Below are 25,282 nucleotides of genomic sequence, written 5' to 3' on the forward strand. Positions count from 1 at the left end.
CCTTGGCCATCGCCATCAATCAGTACGTCTCCCGAATGCCCACCGTGCGTCCAGCGCTGGCCTGGGTCCCCGAGGTGCAGAGACAAGCGCACATGAGCAAGGACGACTGTCACAGAGGAGCATGCGAGGGGAGATAGCGTGGGGGACCGGCATCTGCACTGAGACCACAGAAGCCAGCGGGTCCCGGGGAGCCCGGCTCAGCAGCCCCGCCGCGGGGCCCGCACTCGGAATGGCTGACAGGAACACGCCCTGCCACCGGCGAAGGGGCCAGGAGCCCTCGAAGACGTCCGCTCATGTCTTCTGAGGCAGCGGTTCCACTTCTCGAGATCCAGTCTTCAGGAGCATCCACAACGCGGGCAAGGATTGTGCACAGAGATGCTCAGCATGGAGGTCCCCGTCAAGCTCCAGAAGCCAGCACGTGCTCTGCAGCGGGCACGTCAGGGCACATCCCCCAGAGAAACTCCACGCAGCCACTGAAAATCATATTTTCGAAGAACCTGAGTGACACAGAAGATGCTCAGAATAAACGTTCAACTCTACAGAGTGGGACACACCACAACTCGGTAAGTACACGACTTTGTTCCCAATGGGGAGACGTGGTTTACGGGCAGATGGATGGAAGAACAGACGGCCAGGCTCAAAGGAAATACAGCAAGATCCTGCCTGCCGGACTCTTCTTTATAGGCACTTATGGATTTTCCACAATGAGCCTATATGAGCTTTAAAACTCAGGAGGTTGCTAGACCTCCTGAGAAGTGAGGTAACAGGTAAACAGAGGGGTCAGGACATGGCTCCGAGTGAGGAGCGCTGAGCAGCTCAGGCAGGGCGGCCTCTTGTTCAAGGCCACGTCCCCCAGCCCGGCCAGGAAAGGCGTTCAAGGGAATGTGCAAGCCAGCGGAGACGGGTGCTGCAAACAACAGACACAGTGGGAAGAGGGAAGGCAGGGATCCTCGGCTAAAGGTGCCTGGAAGGCTTCCAGGAGGAGGCACTGAATGGACTGTGAAAGCGGCCCTGACTCGGGCTCCAGGCCACACCCCACAAACGTGACCTCACGCACTCCCCCACCTCCCGGCCCGCCAGGACTCTCGTCCCCACGCGACAGGGGCAGGACTGGGTTCGGAGAGGCTGACCTCGAGGCAGAGCCCAGCTTTACCTGAGCCAGGCTCAGCGTCTCCGATGGGCCACTCGGTCCTTCCGGGGTCAGCGCTGGGAGGGAACACGGCCCCCACAACAGCCAGCGGGACTACAGGAGCCTCCCGCGCCGGGCCAGTGGGGGCCAGTTGTGCTCCTAGCTGTGCAGTCTTGTACTAGGAGCAGCCTGTTCAGGAGCCCCGGCAGTGTTCCCTCTGGAACATCCTCTGCGAACCGCCCCAGGCCTCTGACAAGGAGGGAAACTGTGCACTCTTTAGATATGTTCATACAGCGGTGTAACCGCAAGATGCCAAAACATGCGAGGAAAGTGTCAGGTCAGGCCGCATCCCGCAGATATTAAGAATTGTTAACCTACCAAAAATAACAACAAAGCAGCTCTTTTCATTTTTTATAGTAGACCTAATATGAAAAAAATGGATCTTATACCCTGAAATATAATCATAATTATGTTGTCAGCAATTCTGATGGAGTTGCCACAATTTGGATGCATCTTTAGGTTCAATTACTGTGTACCCGTCCTTAACAAAACGATTCAAAGGGAAGATGACGTGTTCAGCACAAGGAAATCACAGAGGTTTGGGGTCTGAGCATCCAATTTCCATGAACTTTTGCCAGTTTTTAATCAGCTACTCTGTACTGTTAAAAAGGAAAAATCTTAAAATAACTGCATAAAGTCCTCGTTTCTGAACCTCTGCTTTGCAAACACCTCCCAGCCAGGAACACCAGGTCCTGTCTGCAACCTCTGACCCCCTACCTGCTTACCCCTGCCTAGGAACCAGAGACCGAACGAGGGCCTCTGACCACTCCTCCCAGAAGAAGGTCATGAACTGGAGGGCCTGTGGGTCCCGGGAGTGCGGTTGGGCCCCTCTGACCCTAGGAACGGCCACCGGGAGCTGACAGGTCACGGCATGGCGTGGCCAGGCCTCCCTCCCCCCTCCTCCTTTGGCAACGGGCAGCCCACACGTCGGCTGGAGCTGGCCTGCTCCTGAGGGGCCCCTCCCCATTCTCAGGCCCTCGAGTAAACAGGCGAGAAGGTCAGTCCAGCCTTGAGCTGAAGTCGTGTGCTCCGGCCGCTCACAGGACATCCGGCCCAGCACACAATCAAGGGCGTCCTTTCCTTTTTGCTGGTGTCCTTTGTAAGTGCATCTCCTGCGGGGACTCAAGGGTGGGACGACCAGAGCAGGATGCGATCCAGGCATTCCAGGCCTCTCGGCCCTTAAGCCACCTTGTAAGTTATTATTATTAATTATTACAGAAGTCACAGGGCGAATCCGCGCTCGTTGTGTGACAGGCAGCACAGAAGCACACGGAGCAGAGACAGCCATCTGCCCACTCCCCTGAGAAGAACAGCGCCACTGAGCACAGAGCTTCTGCTGCGTGTCCAGGGACAGAAAGAGACAGAGACACCCCACGCACAGGCCCCTGCTGCCCGCTGCCCCATCTCCCCCCACGCCCCCGGCCCTCCTCCCTCCCTCCACCCCCCAGTGCTGAGCTCCACACAGAAGGAAGGGACGGGGTGTCTGGTGTCGCTGACCTGGGGGTCTCAGGGACCCCGAGCAGAAACTCGAAATACGTTTTCTGACAGAAGCAACGTTAGAAGTGGCCTCAAAGCGTGCGAGGTCTCGTGGGGACAGCGGGACTGGGCGGGCAGGGTCCGGGACCCCAGCCCCTGACTGGCTTCGTACCCATGGGCCCAGCACTGACTCCTTCACTCACAGTATAAAGGGCTGGAGGGGTAGCCCAGGACAGAAGTCTGCCCTGTGGTGCTTTTCAGTCTGGGTTTAATGACACAGGCGTGACACAAACACAGCAGCCAGATTCACTGGAAACACACAGGCATCAGAGGGCTCTGCGGAAGGGAGATGGCACAGGTAAGCTGGTCCCGACATCCCAACTTCCTCGTTCAAAGCACCAAGACAGCGAGGGCCCACGTGAGGGCCCACGCATCTACCCGAGGCCAGGCCAGACCATCGGAGACCAGGAGGAGGGAGGAGAGCTGCGGGGACCCACTCAGAGACACGGACTCCCAGCCACACCCTGAAACGTGCTTCATCCAAATGAAAGCTGACAAAAACCCAACAGGGCATTATGGGGGTAAGAAAAGGAAGTGGCGGGAAGGTAGCCCCAGGGACAGGTCATACACGGCAAGGCCCTCCACGTGGGAAGGCAACTGGCAGAAATGGCAGAAGCCGTCAGGGGTTAGATGACGGGGCATGGAGGGATGTGGCGGCCTGCGTGGCCTAAAGGCTCCCAACGTACACGGATGTGGTTACACATCTCTCCTACGTTGCTCATGGGGATGCAAAACGGCACGGCCACTTTGGAAGACAGTTTGATAGTTTTTTATAAAACTAAACGTACTTCACAATATAATCCTGCAGTCGTGCTCCTGGGTATTTACCCAAAGGAGTTGAAAATGTGTGTCCACGCCAAAAACTACAAACAAATATTTATAGCAGCTTTGTCGTAACTGCCAAAGCTTGGAAGCAACCAAGATGTCCTTCGGTAGGCAAACGGATAAACCATTTGGTGCACCCAGACAATGGAATATTCAGCACTAAAAAGAAATGAGCTATTGGGAAGGGGGAAGGGGCAATATAGGGGTACGGGAGTAAGAGGTACAAACTATTAAGTATAAAATAAGCTCCAAGGATATATTGTACAACACCAGGAATATGGACAATATTTTATAATAACTATAAATGGAGTATAACCTTTAAAAATTGTGAATCACTACATTGTACACCTGAAACTTATATAATACTGTACAGCAACTATACTTCAATAAAAAAAGAAAAAAAATGAGCTATCAAACTATGAAAAGACATGGAAGAGCCTGAAATGCATATTACTAAGCGGAAGAAGCCAATCTGAAAACGCTTCATACTGTATGATTCCAACTATATGACATTCTGGGAAAGGCAAAACTATGGAGACAGTAAAAAGATCTCCAGTAAAAGGACAGTAAAAAGGTGGCCACACTTGGGGTGGAGGGGATGAACAGGCAGAGCACACAGGATTTTTAGGGTAGTGAAAATATTCTGCATGATACCATAATAATGGATACACGTCACTACATATCTGCCCAAACCCATAGAATGTACAACAGCAAGAGTGAACCCTAATGTAAACTATGGGCTTTGGGTGATGACGATGTGGCAGTGTAGGTTCTCCAACTGTAACAAATGCACCACCCTGGTAGGGATGACGGGGGAGGCTGTGCATACGTGTAGGCAGGGGGGATATGGGAGATCTGTACCTTCCTCTCAGTTTTGTTGAAAACTTAAAACTTCCCTAAAAAAAATAAAGTCTTTAAAAATATATATTGTGGCAAAAAGTTCCACAAAGATGGAGCAGATGGACTTTTCCCTATTCTTCCCACTAAGTGCAACCAAAACCCTGGATGTCACAGATAAAATACACGTAAGACTGTGAAAGTCGGAGAGAAGGTGGCAGAGCAGCTAACAAACCACCTTGCAACCTGAGACAGTAAGTGCCCAGGGCTTTCCTTTCACCCGCTCGAACTCAGAAGCAGAAGCACCAACAGGCACAGGAAAAAACAGCTCCAACAAGAGCCTGCTCTCACTGGCCAACAGGCCAGGAAAGGGACAGCCTCACAGGACAGAAACCTTTTAGGCAATAGCCATCCTGCAACACTCAAACCCCACAGACAACACTGCAGCCCATCCCCACCCCTGCTAGAAGAATCAGTGACCTTGAAAATAGAACAATAAAAAACATACAATCTGAATAACAGAGAAAATAGACTGAAAGAGAATAAAGACAGCCTCAGGGACCTGTGGGACTTGAACCAAAGAAAGGTCTAACATTTGTGTCAGTAGAGTCCCAGGAAAGGAGAAGGACGGTGGGGTGGGAAAGTATTCAGAGAAATAATGGCTGAAAATTCCCCAAAGTTGGCAAAAGACACAAAGCCACACAGTCAAGAAGGTGAGCAAAGTCCAAACAGGGTAAACCCGGAGAAATCTGTGACAAGACACATTATAATCAAGCTTCTGAAAACTAAAAACAGAGAGGAAACCTGAAATTAGCAAAAAACCCAGTTTCCTGTGTGGAAAAACCATATGATTGACAGCAGACTTCTCCTTAGACACGTGGAGGCCAGAAGGAAGTGGCACATTTTTCAAGTGCAAAAAGGAGAGAACTGTCCACCCATAATCCTACACCCAGCAAAACCATCCTCCAGGAATGAAGGGGAAACCAAGACATTCCCAGATGAAGGAAAAGAAAGAGAAGTTGTCACCAGCAGACCGAACCTACAAGAATGACCAAAGGAAGTTCTCTAAACAGAAGGAAAATGCTAAAACAATGACTCCTGCGACATCAAGAAAAGTAAAGTGAACAAAGCAAAGTGTAAAAATATGGGCAAATACATCAGATTTCCTTTTTCCTGTTGATTTCCTAAATTACGTTTGACCGTTAAACAAAAAGTATAACTCTGTCTGATGTGGTTCTCAACGTCTGCAGAAGAAACTTTTATGACAATTATAAACAGGGGAGGTAAAGGGACACAAGGCTGGGACTTCCCTGGTGGTCCAGTGGTTAGGACTCAGCGCTCTTGCTGCTGAGGGCCCAGGGTTGACCCCTGCTCGGGGAACTAAGATCCTGCAAGCTGTACCCCAAGGCCAAAAAATCAATAAATAAAGGGACACAAGGTTTCTCCACTTCACTCAAACTGATAAAATGTCAACAAACAGCTCGGCATCTTGATTGCAGGGGTGGTTACACAGATCTACACATGTGGTAAAAATGGATTAGAACCGTACATGCCCATTGCACCTACATTCATTTCTTGGTTTTGATATTGCACATCAGTTTCACAAGATGTAACCACTGGGTTGGGATGATGAAAGAATTCTGGAAAGGGCTTCCCTGGTGGTGCAGTGGTTAAGAATCCGCCTGCCAATGCAGGGGACAAGGGTTCAAGCCCTGGTCTGGGAAGATCCCACATGCCGCAGAGCAACGAAGCCCACACGCCACAACTACTGAGCCTGTGCTCTAGAGCCCATGAGCCACAACTACTGAGCCTACCTGCCACAACTACTGTAGCCTGCGTGCTAGAGCCTGTGCTCCACAACAAGAGAAGCCACCACACTGAGAAGCCCGCGCACCGCAATGAAGAGTAGCTCCCGCTCGCTGCAACTAGAGAAAGCCTGCGCGCAGCAAGGAAGACCCAACGCGGCCAAAAATAAATTAATTAATTAATTTTTTTTTAAAAAAAGAGTTCTGGAGATGCATGGTGGTGATGATTGCACGACAATGTGAATGTCCTTATGCCACTAAACGATACACCTAAAAGTGGTTAAAATGGCAAATTTTATGTTATATATGTTTTTATACTCCCCTCCCAAAAACATAACCATTGGAGTAAGCCTGGAAAAGGGTATGTAAGACCTCTCTGCACGATCTTTGAAACTTCCTGTGAATCTACTATTATTTCAAAATACAAAGTTAAAAAAAAAAATACTCCAGCCAACAAAACATACCAATGGCTGCTGCCAGCCTGGTGTCTCTGGAAAAGGCACTAAATCTGAGAAGCGGGGATACTGTTTGACATACCCATGACCCCGTCGAATCCCAACCACCCTATGAGGTCCAAACGTCCCACAGGGGTGGAGCGAGGTAGCTCACAGCGGGCAGCCAGGGCCCAGTCCAGGTCTCTGTGCTCACCTCCATGAGAAGCAGGGCTCTGCACCCCAGCACCTTCCATACCACCTGCACTCACTACCTACGGCCACAGCCCCGCCCAGCCCAATGTCATCCATCCTCTTAGTGATGCTGCTGCTAGGGACACAGTAGGCGCTCAGTGTTAGAGGAACTGACGATCACAAATAGCCTTAAACGTTTATCGATAACCGTAAGAAGACAAAATGCTCATTACTAGACTATTAAATTCCTCTATTTAAAAGTGACAGCTGCTTTTCAACCATCTTTTACTTGGATTGATTAACTTGAAAGAGAGTTCAGGAGCCAAAATTAAGGCCCTGTTAAACGGCCTACCTTATGAGAAGAACAGGATGGCAATTTCTTTCAGAGTTCTGTTTTTGTTTTCTTGTTGTTCACTCACCCTTAAGTTATTAAATTCAAAAGAGCTGGCAGCGTCCCAAGAGGAGTGGAAATACTTCAGCAACACGCAGCCAGATCGCGGTCACTCCGCGGTGATGGAGAAGCTCTCCGCATTGTGCAGCTTACTGCAGTCGAAAATACGCTTTTCCTTTATCTTCAGGAAAAGAAGCCTGGGCCTGGACAAAACACCTTCCTTCCATTTAGCTTATTTTGCAGAACTTTTCATGAGCTGTGGGTATGCCGTATAACGTCATCATCACCATCACACTTACTGAGAACTTGCTGTAACCAAAATAAGGGCATTCAAAGAGGAAGAGGGAGAAGAAAAGGAAGCTGAAATCAATTAAACCCTCACCATGAGCTGGCACCACGCAAGCCTCATGCCGAGAGCATTCAATCTTCACAGCAATCCTATGAAATAGGTTTCTTTATTGCATCTCCTCAAGTCTAAGACAACATCTATTTTAAGAGGCACTGATACTTCACATACACTAAAAAAGACTAAAATGCTACCAAATAAACGAAACCTCGCTGGGTTCTTATCACACCAATTGTACGACACCACCTGGTTTTAGGGATGTTAAAATCAGTCTTTGAATCAGTGAAACTCAGGAATATTTCCAGATTCCGATGGAGATGCGGCATGGCCAAAGTGCCCGGGAGACTGGACTCCTATCCCCCGTTCTTTCCTCGTAAGGCCCCATTTCCCCCCTCGGCACCCACAACAGACACACCGGGGGGCCCTGCCTCTGGGCTCACCTCCATGACCTCCTGCTTTCAAGAGACAAGGAGACAAATGTGTCCTGAGTACCAGGCACTTTCACACGCCTTATCACGTGTAACCCTGAGAGGCAGGGTGGCTGCTAGCAAGGCACCTCTGTGAGAAAAGGAAAAAGGCACCCTTTCCTTAAGACACTAGCTCCCCCTGTCAGAAAGTGGTCAAATACACTGATTTTGTCAGAACAAGATACTACCATTTGCAGAAAACTGTCATATACAACTGAATATACAAATCTATGATGTGAAATGGTCCCCTTAGAGGCGGTACCCTTGTGCAGTGTGCGACCTGCACAGCTGTACACAGTGGCCCTAATGAGTCAGCCACGAAGATACTATTATCCCATGTTACAGATGAAGAAGCTATAACTTGCCTAAGAGGATCGAGTTCAGGCCTATATGGTTTCAAAGCCACCTGGTCAACTCTCAGGGGACTTAAAAATCAGGTAGAAACACAGGTTGTATTCATGCATGTGTGCAGCGGTGGGGATGTCTATACAGGAACATACTAAACACATGCCACCAGAGGGCATGGGGAGGACGCAGAAACCCCGTGGCTGAGGCACCTGGGGTAGGATTCTCAGGGGAGGGAAGCTGAACGGATCCAGGAGGCGAGGAGAGCGACAAGCAGAACAGGGGAGAGCCTCAACCCCGGGGAGCCTCGAGTGTGTAGAGGTGGGGACAATGTCAAGGTCGCGGGGCAGCAAGGCCTGGTCCTCGGAACACCCACCACGGGAGCCTGCCCGAGAAAGGCAAGGGCACCCAGCCTCCAGAGCAGGAGGCCCATCGAGAGGGCCAGGGACGGGGCACGGCACACAGGAAGCTGGCCCCATCGGGAAGTCCCCAGTCCCGCGGATGCAGGCTGAGAAGCTGAATCTGTATTTGAAATCTGTGGACTTTTAAATGCTGGCAACTAAATGAGATTTTCCTGGAAAAAAAAAAAAAAACAACCTGTGCAGGCCAAACAAATCAAGTCTTCAGGTTACACCTATCCTGAGAGCTGCCAATTTGCAACTTCTGAGAAAAGGTTTTCCACCTGGGTGACTAGGACCACTGTTAAGTGGCAGGAGGAACCTGGTCTGAAGAAACAGAGAGACAGACAGATGGACAGACACAGAGAGAGCTGAGGACCCAGACCCTTTCCCCACCCCTCTGGCTCCCCAGCACCCAGCAAAGCACCGGGCTCTGGGTCGGCGGATTCTGAATGCTACTTATTTCCTATTTCATAGTCTCTGAGTTTTTCAGATCTTCCACAATGATGCTGACGTGTAATCCAAGAAAAAATTAAGATTAAAAAAATGTGCACTGACATTAGAAATAGAGGCACAGTAAGTGACAAAATAAGGTCTCCCTCTTGGGGGAGAAAGACACTGATCCCCAGACACCCTGGGCCCCAGACAGTCTGACAGGCTCCGGGCCAAACACCAGCTGAGGAAAGACAGCAGGGCCACAGCTGCCGACACTCGGCAGAGATGCAAACTCTGGTCACAGACAAAACGTGTCTCCCAGCTGATGGTGTTCTGATATTCCTCCCTGAGGCTGATTAGACATTTGTGTGTGTGGGTGAGCTGGGGGGGACATCAAACCTTACGCCTGTCCCTGTCGTTCTCTCGTAAGGATATATTAGGGTGACACCAAAAGTGCATAGTGTTTAGGTGACAAAAAAGAAGGAAAAAAGAAAAGCTGACAGATTTAGAATCGATGAGGAAAAGGCATTCTTTTTTTTTTTTTTTTTTGCGGTACGCGGGCCTCTCACTGTTCTGGCCTCTTCCATTGCGGAGCACAGGCTCTGGACGCGCAGACTCAGCGGCCATGGCTCACGGGCCCAGCCGCTCCGCGGCATGTGGGATCTTCCCGGACCGGGGCACGAACCCGTGTCCCCTACATCGGCAGGCGGACTCTCAACCACTGCGCCACCAGGGAAGCCCCGGAAAAGGCATTCTTGACACAAGAGTTATACTTGCTATAAGAATATACCTGGTAGGTGAGGACGGCCAAGCCTCGAAGTGCCCAAGTCCAGAGCTTGAACACGTGGGCCAGGTGAGCCGGCGCCCAGGTGCACAGAGGGCCCAGGTACACAGAAGGCCTAGGATTAGGGGAGGCCAGGCATGGAAAGGTATGGGAGCTCCCAGAGCTGGGTGTCCTCAGAGAGTTCCCACGTGTCGGCCATGGGAGGGGGGGCATGAAGACAGCATGGCCCGAAGCGGCACCCCCAGCCTCCCTGCCCACCCCAGCTGCAGAATACCATTAGACTGCCTGCTCTGTTCACAAAGATCTGCATGTCAGTGACCGCACTTGATCCTCCCCGCTATCCTGTGGAGTAACCAAGTAGATGGTGCCACGACCACCAGCACCACCACCACCACCACCAACATCATCACTACCACTATCATCACCACCACCAGCACCACCACCACCAGCACCAACATCATCACTACTACTATCATCACCACCACCAGCACCACCACCACCAACATCATCACTACCACTATAATCACCACCACCAGCACCACCACCACCAGCACCACCACCACCACCATGACCATTAGCATTGCTATCATCGTCGTCCCCATTTACAATGGAGAGAGCTATAGGGCTCAGAGAAGTTAGCGAGATGCCAAGGACCCCCCAGGCAGACAACACACAAAGTCAAAACCTGACCAAGACCTTCCAAGTTGACCTCCGTATCTGCCCACCCACGTGGGTCCAGCGCTGCTCCAGGAGGGAGTACTGAAGTGGGGCCCTGGGAGGGACACAACGAGCCTTGGGCCCCACTCTGCACCCTGCCTCGTGGCTAGAGAGACATTCCGAACGATTCGTTGCAACTAAGCGTAGCTACACCAAAAAGGGGACTCTACCCTCTGTGTGTGTATTATAATTTACAACGGGCCCTCACTTCAGGGAGCCGTAAGCTGGAAAATGAGAGTGCCAGGTGCAGGGCCACCAGCCCACCCGGAACACATAGTTAGTATGCGTGCCCCTGCACGGCCTGGCAAGAGATCCAGAACTAGGGACAGAGAACCGCCACATACAGGGCATCAGCTTTTCTCGGCCAAAAAAAAAAAAGGGTACCAACACACACAGTAAACCCAGGGCCTTCGGGCAAGAGTGGGCGCCATACGTGTGCCAGCAGCACCCCCTGGTGGCCAGTCTGAGCACTACACCCTCCATTCCCAGGATGAAGCCATTCCCAAGACTGAGCAGACAGACCCTAACGAAATCCGGCTACCGTTCCCCGAGGCCTAACGCTGCGATGCGATGCGGTGCTTTGCCCGCCACCCACTTAATCTTCACATTAATCCAGTGAGGGAGGGGCTGCTATCCCCATTTGCAAATGAGTAAACTGAGCCCAGGGAAGGGACTGCAAGGTCACAGAGCAGGTGAGCACACAGCAGAAGCACAGCCCAAACCTGCCTGATGCCTGTCCTAAATGACAAGTCACCTCTTGATGCACAAAAGGGGTCGACTTCTCTGCACTAAGTCAGGCCGGGTTTCCCCTGGCGGGGCTGGGGCCGGGGGCTTCTGCCCCAGTGCCGTTTGGTCTCACAGTGAATTCAGTCTGTGAACATTCACAGAGCTGTTCGTCTCTTCGATACACACCTTTCTATGTGTAGGTTATACATCAATTTTTAAAAACTTAAACAGCAAATTTTTAAGGGAAAGATATAGGGGGAAAAGGGGATTCTGATTCACAAGTGAATCTCTTCTTTAAAATGACAAAGTGAGGTGAGAAGCCCAGACCTGGCCGTGAACGCACCTTGGCCATGTGTTCTTGGCCTCCCTCCTGAGCTTCCGCTTCTACATCTGCTGGGGCTGCAGGAGGACTGCAGGACACTCCCAGCCCGGTGACCGACACCTCTGAGGCACCGTCTCACGTAAAGCCACAGAAGGGCACCTGTCTGGGTCAGGACCTGGGTCCCCAGCCCCTAACCAGCCCCAGCTCCCCACCTCCAGTGAGCTGGAGTCTGCGTAAGTCTCTGAACCTCTCCAGGCCCCAGTGGGAAGTGGCCTTCGCATGGTTTAAAGCGGAACCTGGTCTCTGAGCCTCACCCAGAGGCTAATTTACAGGGAGACAGAGCCGCCTGGACAGAAGCCAGGGTGTGCAGACGGCTCCAGCCTCCCCCCCATGGCCTGGAGGGGCCCGTTATGCACCTGCCCTCCCGCCTGCTACCCCACTCATGGATCACCTCCAAGGTGCCCTCCCAGCTCTGAGGTTCAGTGAGCTGAAGTTCCAATAAATGCACAGCCTAATTTGTGGTGTTATTACCATGCAGCTCATGGCTGATGAGCATGCCTTCTACAGCTCGCAAAGTTAACGTTCCTATTAAATGCAAAGGAGAAAGCCCATGGGTGTTCCTTTGTTGAAACAGGATTAGCAAAATAAAATGAGAAAGGCTCAGCAACAGCTATAATTAAGGCTGGGCCAACAGTTGCATTATAATTTTATGCATACGCATTTCTTCCATGTTGAAACTTGACATAATTTTTCTAAGTTATTTTTAAGCACTCTCAAAGTGAGAGCCCCAGGCAGTAGAGTCTACTACTCACATTTAACATAATCATAGCTGAAGAGCAGCCCCAGGGCCCTTTCCTTCCGAAAGCACAACAAATAATTTTATGTAAACAGAAACTGCACCCCCATCACCCAGTTGTCTAAGTGGCAGCACCGTCCCGCCCCAGCAGATGTGTGGGAAGCTCTGAGGATGTGGGGGCCCCCGTGAACGCTTCTGACACCGCAGCTCCCCTTGTGCAAATCACCGAGGCGGCCCCAGAACTCTTGACGCCATGCCTCCAAAGCGACCGAGTCTCCGGGATCGTTTCCATGGGAAAAACAAAATGTGCAAAATCCTCTCCCGTTTTGCGATGTATTTTAGGGGGACTGCGATGCCCAGGGCTGCCACATCACCAGGCCTCTGAGTTTCCGGTTTGGGGTTTTTGCTGTTCTAGTTTATTTTGGTTCCTTTCTGTGGTGGAGGCACCATTAGTCCTAACTTCAGAAGGTAAAGGGCTGCCTTGAACCGGCTTCAGCACTGGGCCTCAGGACAGAGGCTCCGGGGTCAAACCCCACCCATGTGGCCACATCTGCCTGGCTGGAGGGACCTCTCCCTTCCCGAGCCCGTAGGTCCTTGGCTGGAAACCCGCAGTGGCAACTGCAGCCGCCCTGCTGACCTCATGAGGACGGTGGAGACAGGGGTCACCATGTGGAGGGATCCTGGGAAAAGGGCTTTGTGGAGTCTGCTCCACATGACGCAGGTGCAGAGCAGAACTGGGAAGAATGGGTGAAAGGGGCTTGTGAACACAACCCACCAGGCAGGTGGACGCGGCTCAGCACGCACACCATTGCTGTACATACTGGGCAAGTTCCTGCAGATGGCAGGCGGGTCCCTGTGCACGGGTCACTGCCTCGCACGGGGAGACGCACACACGTGTGGCTCTCTGCAGAAGCTCTGGGAGGGCAGCCACCATGGCTCAAGAGGCCCAGCGCCCCATCCAGGCCAGTGCTGTCCCACAGAAATAGAACCACCGGGACTTCCCTGGTGGCGCGGTGGCTAAGAATCCCCCTGTCAATGCAGGGGACACAGGTTCGAGCCCCGGTATGGGAAGATCCCACACGCCACGGAGCAACTAAGCCCATGCGCCACAACTACTGAGGCTGTGCTCTAGAGCCTGCGAGCCACAACTACTGAGCCTGCGTGCCACAACTACTGAGCCCGCGTGCCACAACTACTGAAGCCCACGTGCCTAGAGCCCCTGCTCCGCAACAAGAGAAGCCACTGCAATGAGAAGCCCGCGCACCGCAACGGAGAGCAGCCCCCACTCGCCGCAACTAGAGAAAGCCCGCGCGCAGCAACAAACACCCAATGCAGCCAAAAATAACAATAAATAAATACATTTAAATTAAAAAACATTTTTTTAAAGAAATAGAACCACTGGTGTAATTTCAAGTTTTCAAGCAGCCACGTTAAAATGAAAAGAGACACAAGTAAGACTAAGTTTAATAATGTTGCGTTACCCCAGTGTGTCCAAAACATTATCACTTCACTTGTAATCCATTTTTAAAAGAGAGATGAGAAATTTCACATTCTTTTGATGTTGCTGTCGTACTAAGTATTCAAAATCTGGTGTGTATTTCCCACTTCCAGCACACTGCAGTCTGGAGTAGGACACAGATCCAGTATTCACATTATTTCCAGGACACCTGGCAACTTTTTCACTGCGGATCAGAGAAATGTGGTTTGCAGGTGCCACTCCCTGACAGCCAGCGAGACAGGAGAGGGCCTCCAGCACCCCGAAATCTTTGGGACCCACAGAGTTAGGAAAATGGAGACAAGGAATTAGGAAGCTTAGACCTTGCCGACCAGAGTTACTGTCCACACTGTTGAAAAAGAGGCAGAAGATGAGGACATTTATTACCACCACAGGCTTTAGACGCTGGCTGTCTGCTCCAGGCTCCTGAGGTCATAATCAAAGGAGATAAAATAACAGCCTGGGCAGGAACTGAAGGAAAATGTGGGAAACATGCAAACACAACTTCAAATTTTATTATTTTTTTAATAAGTTTATTTATTTATTATTTATTTTTGGCTGCATTGGGTCTTCGTTGCAGTGCGCGGGCTTCTCACTGCAGTGGCTTCTCTCGTTGCAGAGCACGGGCTCTAGGCACGTGGGCTTCAGTAGCTGTGGCGCCCGGGCTCAGCAGTTGTGGCTCACGGGCTCTAGAGCGCAGGCTCAGTAGTTGTGGTGCACGGGCTTAGTTGCTCCGCGGCATGTGGGATCTTCCCCGACCAGGGCTCGAACCTGTGTCCCCTGCATTGGCAGGCGGATTGTTAACCACTGTGCCACCAGGGAAGCCCAACTTCAATCAAATTTTAAACACCTGCTTTACTTATCCTGAAAGCCTGCCAGTTGTCTCAGTTACAAAGTATTTTGAACTTGCAGATTAATTCAAGAAGAAAGAACTGCCGTCTAATATTCAGACGTGTCTAAGGTCTGTTCAAATTCCAGAAAAGAGCTTTAAATTTAAGCAAGAGCCACAGGGAAAAGAAGAATTTTCCAAACCCCACCAGCCACCCAGCTCCAGCCTACCAGAATGATCTGGTCCATTCTTCCTGGTAACCAATATATGAAGTAAACATTAGGTGTGTTCTCCACATACCTGGGCTATTCGGTTTTTCACTAGGGAAAAAAGTGGTTTTTTACTTAGTCTCACAATTCAACATTTAATGAATGCCTAATATATACCACATACTATGTATGCGAAGCACATTTAGAAATGAGTAAGACACAAACTCCAGAAACATAAACAAATAATGCCATGTTGCTCGTGAAAACAATTTAAAGTGACCGTGGTTTTATTCGTGGCCCAAATTCATAGACTGCTGCCTTGGAAAGGACAGAGAGTCCAGACTTGCAGCCAGTGCCCGACCTGCCCCTCACCGGTTTGGACAGCTACCACTCTTTTTACAGGGCAGGGACCTTTAGAAGGTCAGGCAGCCTGTCCTCCTCCCTGACTCGGCTCGTGCAGCCTTAAGGTGACCCTGGCGAGGCCAGCTCCTCCCACTGCATCTGACCGAGCCAGCGGCGGCCCCTGGACCTCCTCCCCTGCAGGTCCAGCATCCCGGTCTCAGCCATGCCTTGCCATACCTGACGGGTCCCGCTGCTGGGACAGCGCCTATACGGTGGCCAGGCCAGTCCCCACGTGCAGCCGCCCCCTCTGCAGGCACAGCTGTCTCCTAGGCTATCTCCACTTCCGCAGGGCCTTTCCCATGCATGTCCCCTAGGGGGAGATAAAGCGCAAAGGAGAACTCCGGCCTCAGGAAGCTAGTCCAGAGCTGCCTGAAATTCTGCAAAGTGGAGAGGGCTGGCGAGTGCTTTCTGCTTATCAAAATTTTTTTTTTTTTAAATCCAGAACCTCATGCTTCAAGTTTCAGCTCCAACCTCAGGTTGTCAGAGAGGCTTTTCTTAAATCCCCTTCAATATAAATTAGGTCCCCATTATTTTCTCTTGCCCAATCCCCCCCCATCCTCCGCTTTGAAGCAATTACCGCAATCTGTAATCATGTATTTAACGATGTATTTATTTGTCTAACATGTTCCTCCTAAAAGACTGTAAACTCCAAAAATATCAATATCATTTAATTCAAAATACAGTTAAAAGCTTAAAGAGATCAATGTTTAAGGTTAACAAATGCTGCATTTCCTTTGTCGTGAGGACTAAAGCATTTCCAGAACGTTCACATAAGAACCCCCGAGGCTAAGGTTAACCAAGGCAGTCAACTCACACTTCCCAGAGAAACAGACAAAACTAAGGGCTGGGGAAGAAAGAGTGGCTCAGGGTGGGTCAGCCACCGGCCAACCCACATCCCGGTAAAACCAAAACTTCTCTGGTCCTCTGACTCCTGCCCAGCGACGGGTTAGGGCTGCCCCATGGCCGTCCTGGGGCAGGGCTGCACAGAACTTCGGCTCCAGGGGCCTCTTCAGAGTGGAGGGAAGGGCCTCAGTCCCCAGGAAGGGTCTCTCTGAGGTGCTTCCAGTAACCCGGCAAGCCCTGCACCAACTCAGAAATAAAAACAGGGAGCAGAATTCAAAAGCTCTTCTCTCTACCACTGCAGGAGGGAATAGAGAATAATGGACCACAGCTGTGTGTATGGAGCCTGGAAAGTTTAATATCCCTGTGCCTGTTTGGTTCATCACTGCTCTTTCCCTGAAACCAAACACAGATGAATGCTGGCTGGTCTCTAAGCTAAAATCCACTCGATCACCAGTCCTATGGGTTTTTACTCTGGTCCATTTCTCTAAATCTGCCCCAAACCTCCACTCCCACACGCACTGCTGTGGGGTGAGTGTCATCATCCCTGGGATGCACCGTAATAGCACCTGATGCTGGGTCTTGCTCCTGCCTGCATCTCTGCCCCTCTAAAATATGTCCTCCTATTTATTCTTCATAACTTCAGAAATTACGAGAAAGCTACAGTAATTCACAGTGCAGTGCTGATGAAGGATAAACAAATAGACCAATGGAATAGACCAGAGAGCTCAGAAATGGACCCCCATGTAATTTTCAACAAAGGATCACAGTAACTAAGTGGCTGGGCTAGGTGCACCGCACCCCCTCAAGCCTTCGACTCTCAGGGCTTACTTCCATCATAGTCTCTGGCACCATCTCCTAAAGGATCAGTTCCACTGCTAGGACTGTGTGAGATCCTCAGGAGGAAACAGCGAATCATAACTGACTGCATTCTCACTTCCCGGCACAAACTTTGGCACAAACATTTGGGTGAACCAAGGAATCTGCTTGGAAGAAAAAAAAAAGGAAGAAAGAAGAAAGGAAGGAAGGATGGGAAGGGGGAAGGGAGGGAGGAAGGGAGAATCCTAAGGGGCAGAGAAGTGGTGGTGGCCCCAGAAGAAGAGGCCTGCTGGCAGAGATGGGAAAAAAATATCTAACAGAAAGAAGAAAGCCAGCTAGGGCCCTACAAGGAGGCTTGGGGCTGACTTACAAGGTCCTCCAGGTTGCCAGGACCTCCAAGACCCTCCTTTTCCAGAATGCGGCTCCCAAAGCCCCCCTGCTCCTTGGCTCCAGACGCAGTGGCTGATTTGGTCCCCTCCTCCCCCTACACCAGCAAGGCCAGCAGCTGCCTCTTAAGTCCGATCCCCACCCTTCCCATCCTGCCTCGGCCCAGACCCAACTGGGGCACAAACGTGCCAGATTCCAGAGTTCAAAAATTTGCGGCTCCATTTGTTACATGATTTAAAAGAAGAAAAATCTGTTACCCAAGTTAAAATCCTTTTTCTATTAACATGCCAAGCATAATCTGTTTATAAGCATATAATGATATATTTTATGTTCCTTGAAAAAAAAGACGTAACTTCAAACCTACAATAGCTGTTTAATATGACAATTTGTTTCACCCCCAGATTACTTTTCTTTCTTTTAAAAAGAAATCAATCAGTGGGAATTCCCTGGCAGTCCAGTGGTTAGGACTCAGTGCTTTCACTACGGGGGCCCAGGTTCAGTCCCTTGTCAGGGAACCAAGATCCTGCAAGCTGCACAGTGCAGCAATAAAAAAATAAATAATAATAAAAAATTTTAACCAATCAAAGTCTATCACATTTTCCAACCACAACTGTTTTCAAGGAGCAAGTAGATCTCAATGCACTAAGCTGCACAGCAGAGAGACTGGGGTCTCGGTGAAAGGGATAAACAGCAGTGCCCACAGCATCTGCAGTGCCCCATAACCCAGGTAGTGGGCAGGACCATGTCTCCTGCAGATGAAGCGGTGAGTTCCACGAGTTATGTGACTCCCTCAGGTCAGGAATCTGGTGAGTAGCAGATCTCTGGCCCCAGAGCACGTGTTCATTCCACCCTCCAGACTGTTCCAGCCCTTAAAGTTGACACCTGCCCTTGAGAAATGGCAAAGACAGTGAAAGTTTAACAGAATAAACAGCTGCTAACAAAGAGAAAACAACTCTAGGCTAAATCCCTTCTACATAATTAAATCAGCCCCTCTTGCTGGGGAGGTTTTCAGAAGCAGCATGTAGGAAACTATCTACAAAGGAAATGCAATTAAGGAGAGTCTTTTTAATATACCCAATTCTTGACTGCCCTTGCCCTAGGCAGAAACTTAATTTTACTGAAAGATAGCTGTCATTGAAAAGTTGTTATGTAAATTGTAAAGTAAGGGGAGAAAAGACACAGGAACCATTTTACAAGGTAAATGGGAAACTGGCTGAGAAGGGAGCAGTGAGGTAACAGATCTCCAGTTCACAGCAATGACCATCGTGGCTGGCTTACCATCAAAAAGCTGGACCTTAGAGACCAAATGCGACTCCATCTTATCATTTATTTTACCGGCTCTCCTACGTTAACCCAACAACCAAGCAAAACAGGAGACTCTTTTCAGGAATTAGCTGACCGCAAGTTAACAGCAACGTATTTTAAAACATGATTTTTGGTCACTGATTACACAGCTGAAAATTGAAGGAAACTACAACAAGTGCCAGGTTTAAGAAAAAAAAAACTGTTAAGTAAACTCCAGAAGAGGAGAGGTGGGCAGTGCATGTCGTGTATCATCAGCAGTAGTCCAATGTCTTGGGAGAGGGAAGGCACCAAACAGAGCAGAGAGTGTAATAGTGAAGAACAAATCTGACTCCATACTGGATCTGGTTTTTTTTTCCTTTAAACTTTGCATTCTATTGCTTTTGCTACAAGTTAAGAATGTTGCCTAAAATATACAGGTTAGCCCATTCTCAAGGCTCTGACTTTTAAAGGTACAACACTTCTCCATTCACACAAAGATAAAAAGTCGCGACACACAGGATACCATTTGTCTTGGAGGTTTATAGGAACACTGTGACCAGACCTAGGTGCACAGCTGCGAGAACAGCAGATTCCGGCACCAAGAACTTCGCAGCAACCAACCAAACGCCCTCCACTTTTGGTATAAAAGAAGGCTAAATTCTAACTCAGGTAACATGGTTCTTTGGGACACTAGTCCACCATCTTCTCAGTCTGCTGGCTTTCCAAATAAAGTCACCATTCCTTGCCCAAAAAACTCATCTCTCGATCTATTGACCTGTCGCGCGGCAAACAGTATGAGCTTGGACTCGTAACATCATCACTGTCAGAAAGAATGCCTGGCATAGTTCAGGGCTTCTGACCCACCACTCCGGTTCTGGGTCTTCTCCATCACTACACACACACACATACACACACACACACACTCACTTGCAAGAATCTGACACAACAATGGGATGAGGGCAGGACCAAGGGTCAAAGGACTCTTTACCATCCCCCAGGGTTTGGGCACCGAACACCCAGCAAACATAAGCTCTAGGTGTCTTCTGCAGCCCTCAGCATGCAGGACACTCAGTATAGCTGCTTTGGTATGAACCCGTAGGCTCAGAAGATGAAGATGGAGGGGCAGTTGTGGAGGGTAAGCCCTGCGACACTAAGCTTATATTCCCGAAGTCACTGGGCTCTGCCAGGGAACCAGGCTGGAAGGGGGCAGGAGGCGGTCAGATAGTTCATTCATTCTTCCATTCAATAAAGGCACCCTGGGCACCCACTCGGGGCCAGGCACTGATCCAGGGGTTAGAAGTACAAGCCAGGCAGGCACCCAGAAGTTTGGATTTCATTCCAAGTCAGAGGAAGTTGATTTTTAAAGCCTCAGCTCTGCCATTTCTAAACTGTATGAAGTTGACCTCTCTGAACTTTTGTTCCTCGTCAGTAAATGACACACAAATTAGAGGTGTCGGGAAAACTGAGTAGCAAAAAGCATGAGGTCAGTGCCCCAGTGTGGATGCTTACTGTTAATTACACAGGAAGGAGCCCCAAGGTCAACGTTTAAGGGCTTTGACCAGGTGTTCAGTGGAAGATCCATCGCGGTCCTGCATCCAGCCAGCAGAAAGGCCGCGTCGCCCAAGAAGCCAGGGACGGCTGCCTGGAGGAGGCGCCATGTCATCTTAACTTTAAAGGGTGAGGAACAAGGGCCCACAGAGCTAGGCGGCAGGTAGAGGCTAAATTACAATTTATCGGGCTTCCCTGGTGGCGCAGTGGTTAAAAATCCGCCTGCCAATGCAGGGAACAAGGGTTCGAGCCCTGGTCCGGGAAGATCTCACATGCCCTGGAGCAACTAAGCCCGTATGCCACAACTACTAGACCTGCGCTCTGGAGCCTGCGAGCCACAACTACTGAAGCCCGCGCACCTAGAGCCTGTGCTCCGCAACAAGAGAAGCCACCGCAATGAGGAGCCCGCGCACCGCAACGAAGAGTGGCCCCCGCTCACCGCAACTAGAGAAAGCCCGCGCACAGCAGTGAAGACCCAACGCAGCCAAAATAAATAAATTTATAAATAAATAAATCACAATTTATCACAGGGTATTACTGGGTTACCGGCAATAACCAGCTAATCCCTGGTGTTTATGGCTCCCTCTACAGGACACAAAGAAACTTTCCTTCAGCAGCTCGGTGGAACCCTTTCCCTTCAAAACATCCTGGCCAAGTACACGGGTCTAAAGGAACTATCCATTTCACAGAGGAGGAAACTGAGGCCAGGCAACAAGGAGGCCGAGCCAAGGCCCACGCGGCCACCGAGTCGGCAGCATCGGATTCGAACCTCCCGCCCGCCAGGACGCCTGCGCTGGGTCGCTAGCGCGCGCCCCGACCCCTCCCGTTGCCCCGGAAACGGCCCTGCACGCGCGAGCGCACTGCTTTCGCTTGCTCGTTCTTCCGCTAGCACCCTCGTTACTTTTTTTTTTTAATAAAAACCCAAGGCGGCGGGATACTGCCAGCGATTTAACGTGCCGTCGAAGGACGCCGCTACGTCCGCTCTCCGCCCTGGGCCGCGGATCCCTCCGCCGCCCAGCGGCCTGCGCGCTTCTACCCGACTCCAAGCTCGAAACGGCTTCCCGCGCGCCGCGCCGCGCCCCACCCCCACCTCATCCCCACCCCAACCCCCAGCCCGGCTCACCTGCCGCCCGCGTCTCCATGGCAACGCCCCGACCGCGGAGGAAAAAAAAGCCTCGGGCTCTTCTGGGCCCCCTCCCGCGCCGACCGAGAAGGCGGGGCGCTCCGCTGATGCTTCGCTTTTTATTTTTATTTTTTTAAGAAAAGAGCCGGCGCGGTTATGGCGAATCTGCGGCATCCAACATGGCGGATGGAGTCTTCGCCCTCCTCTTCCCGGGGCGCTGACGACGGCGTCGCGGACGTCAGGCTTGGATGACCCTCCCCCAGCGGCGAGAGCGGCCGGGCTGGGCCGGGCTACTGCGCATGCTCGGCTCCGGCGGTCGCGCTTTGTGTCCCGCTCCGCAGATTCCGTAGCTCCGGGTTTTGACCCTCTCCTGGGAAGGGGCTAACGAGAGGCGTGGAACGCAGATTGGAGGATTGGGAGTCTTCACAGTGCTGCCAGAGCCAGCATCTACCTGCCGGCCCATCCTTGGACCCACCCCTGCACTCCACCGGGCTGTACGAGGTTAAGGCAGCGCTGCGGTCTCAGTTCCCAGCGATTTAACTTTTCTTGGCTTTAGTTTACTAATTTGTCAATCGGGGCGGTAACAGCCTGCCTCCCTCTCAAAGGTTGCAGTGTTTCCTGAAGTGGGATGCTTTCCGCTAGGAGTACCCGACTTGATTTAGTCTTCCAGACTGAATTAAACAACTGGAACCGCCTCGACAGAATGACTGCCTTCTCTCTGTCCTCCGGTCTTGCAGAAAGTCTCAGTTGGGTGTGAGCACGCCTCCCTAACCCTTGCTCGTCTCCCTGAATCTGGTTCACAGTCTTCTTTCTGCAGGCAACAGTATCTGGTTGAGATGTAATGACCTCGTCTTCCTTTTGGTCTACCACTTCCTTCAGATCTCTGCTCAAATGATATCTCCTGGTGGGCCCTCCCAGACAACCCCATCCAAAGTAACCCTCCTAAGTCACTTTCTGTTTTCTCCCTAGTATCAATTACTGCCTGACATTAATTTATCTCCATCTCGTCTTTGTCGCCCCTTTGGTCCCAGAATCTAGAACAGCCTGACAGTAATTTATTGAATAAATTGAGTTCCTGTTGCCTGTATTTTTAAGGTTAGCTTCTGTTTTAACAATGTTTTTCATTTATGGTAGTAATGTATAAAGTTTTCTTTTTAAACCCAACTTATATTTTTAAAAATTGGTCAACTTAAAGTGGTGCAGGACCTTCCTGGTGTTCCAGTGGTTAAGACTCAGTGCTCCCAGAACTTCCTTGGTGCGCAGTGGTTAAGAATCCGCCTGCCAATGCAGGGGACACGGGTTCAAGCCCTGGAGCGGGAAGATCCCACATGCCGCGGAGCAACTAAGCCCGCGAGCCACAACTACTGAGCCCGCGTGCCGCAACTACTGAAGCCCTTGTGCCTAGAGCCCGTGCTCCACAACGAGAAGCTACCGCAATGAGAAGCCCACACACTGCAACAAAGAGTAGCCTCCACTTGATGCAACTAGAGAAAGCCCACACGCAGTAACGAAGCCCCAGTGCAACCAAAAATAAATAAATTTAAAAATTAAAAAATACTATTTAAAAAAGTATTAAAAAAAAAAAAAGACTTCATGCTTCCAATGCAGGGGGTGTGGGTTCGCTCCCTGGTCAGGGAGCTAAGATCCCACATGTTGCGTAGCATGGCCAATAAATTAAAAAAAGAAAAAAATGGTGCATGTGGTACAGAGACAAGGCCCCCCAAAATGTAAAAGTGAACTTCAAGTGAGAAATTTGGGAAATACTGATTTATTTTTATGGTTCTCTTGAAGTGCTAATCTGCGCCTGTTGTCTTTTCCTAGAATAGCCTTCCCTCTATTGCTGCTCGACTTGAGAAATTGTCCTTCAGTTCATGCCTGTGTGTTCCACACTCCCACTCACACCTCTCTATACCCTCCCCACACCCGTTGCTCAGCCCCCTCCCCATAAGCTAGACCATGAACTTCATGAGCACAGATTTTTTTATCCTTGTTTCCCAGCTCCTACTGCACAGAAGTAAGTGTCACTCGGTGAGCACATTTGTTCCCATTGTCACTTGTTTTCCAGTTAGTAAAACTCCCATGAACACTGAGCTTTAGGATGACGCTCTGATTTCTCATGAATATTCTGCCTTGCTCCTTAATCCTGTTCTTGGGAAATAAAGTCATTATAAGACCCCAAATTTACCCAGTCCATTAAATATATGTTCAGGGATATCTCCTCCCCCAACCCCTTTGTTTCATCCTCACAACAACTGGAGGGCTAAATTGGACAGATCTGATTATCGTGCTTTCCTTGAAGAGAAAAGGAATGTTCAGAGAGGTTAGGTGGCTTTCTGAGATCACACAGCAAGCCAGTGAAATCCCAGCTGTGGAACTGGACTTTCCATGCCCAATATTCTCCCCACATGGCCATCTGGGATGGGCCCACAGTACCCACTACACCCCCAAAAGGGCCAATTTCAAGGCAATCATAGGGTTATTGCCACCCACCACATCCTGCATCTCAAGACAGATGTCGAGGTGGAGCTCATCACAGTCCTTCATTTGCGAATGAACTGCTCAAGAAGCTGCACTGATGAACTTTCCTTTTCAGAACAATAAATATTTGCAATAACCACTATGTTGCTGTGAATCGATTTCTGTCAGGGAATTAGAGCTGTTCTGAGTTGCTGACAGTACTGGTTTTGTGCTGGGTTGCCTTTCTGGCAACAGCCATTTAAATGTTAGTTATTGATTAGCAGACGGATTGCTCCCGGATGTTGTGACCAAAATGAACTTTGGAAATGAAGCAATTTAAAGTTTGTCTCAAAACCCAATTGCCTCAGAATATTAATAAAGTCAAATTAAAAAAAAAAAGAAATTGTGGATTATGAATGACAGTCCCGAGTTAATGATTTGGCCAGTTATGATTTTCTCTGTGATTCTCATGGCATTTTCTTCCTTCTCTATTCAAAGAAGAATCACTGAGCACCTATCATAACTGAAAACTGGCCTGGCCACGGGCATACAGAAATGACGAAGAGCCAGTCCCTTTCTATGGGACCAGATCTGCAAATGGAGAGAAGAGTCCACCCGTGGCTTTGCTGAGTGATTTGCACATTTTCAGTCAGCAAAAACCTTTATTCTTTCCATTTGCATACTATCCCCAAATGCCTTCAATTAATGAAGGCGCATTAGTGGAATTAAATATAAATTCCTCAAAATTGTATTATTAATGGCATCCTGCTTCAACGACAGTTCCTAGAGGAGATGAGCTTCCCAGCTGGCCCTCTGGTGTCCATCAGCCTCTCAAGGCTAGCACGGGAGTGAATTTGTGCGAGAAATGTATCACCATGAAATGGCATTTGGTTATATAATAATAAATTAACATAATTGAATATATTTGTGTCAATAATTTTATAGTTATGTCTAATAGGTATATGACAAATGAGCATTTACAGGAAAAGAGAAAAATTTAGATATAAAATTTTATAAGATGTTTTCTTGAAAGCAGGTTCTGATAAAGTATACATACGAGTGACCTCAAAATAATGGGCCTTGAGGCACATAGAAGTTGATAAAATCAGAGGTTGGGATAATCACAGTCTGAGTGAAGTGTTAAAATCTGAATAGGCACGTTATAGAGAAAAATCTGTTTAAAACTGTATAAAAGAAGAGGTGCTAATAGTAGAATGATTTGAGCAATTTGAGAACATAATTATGACCTTAGGAAGCAACATCCTCTCTATTTCTTCCTTTTCAGTGGCCATGGCGTGCCATCTCATCACCAGCACGCACATATTGTACCCCCAGCACACACAC

General features: G+C 49.8%; 1 protein-coding gene across 8 annotated transcripts in view; it reads right to left on the bottom strand.

The window, feature by feature from the left end:
• Positions 1-22,733, bottom strand: part of ZFAT (zinc finger and AT-hook domain containing) — a 188,946-nt gene extending 166,213 nt beyond the window's left edge. For 6 of the 8 annotated variants that reach the window (XR_004346469.1, XM_032610134.1, XM_032610137.1 and 3 more), the window contains exon 1: positions 21,482-22,733. Coding sequence is in view for 5 of the 8 variants with exons in the window: in XM_032610134.1 (XP_032466025.1) it covers positions 21,482-21,500 (19 nt within the window). In the remaining 3 variants the exon portion in view is untranslated. Of the gene's footprint in view, positions 1-43; positions 152-7,170; positions 7,406-21,481 lie in introns of those variants that run through there. The other 2 variants (XM_032610135.1, XM_032610136.1) reach the window with 2 other exon arrangements.
• Positions 22,734-25,282: the final 2,549 nt, after the last annotated feature.

Source organism: Phocoena sinus, chromosome 17 (genome assembly GCF_008692025.1).
Source record: "Phocoena sinus isolate mPhoSin1 chromosome 17, mPhoSin1.pri, whole genome shotgun sequence".
NCBI classification, from domain to species: Eukaryota; Metazoa; Chordata; class Mammalia; order Artiodactyla; family Phocoenidae; genus Phocoena; species Phocoena sinus.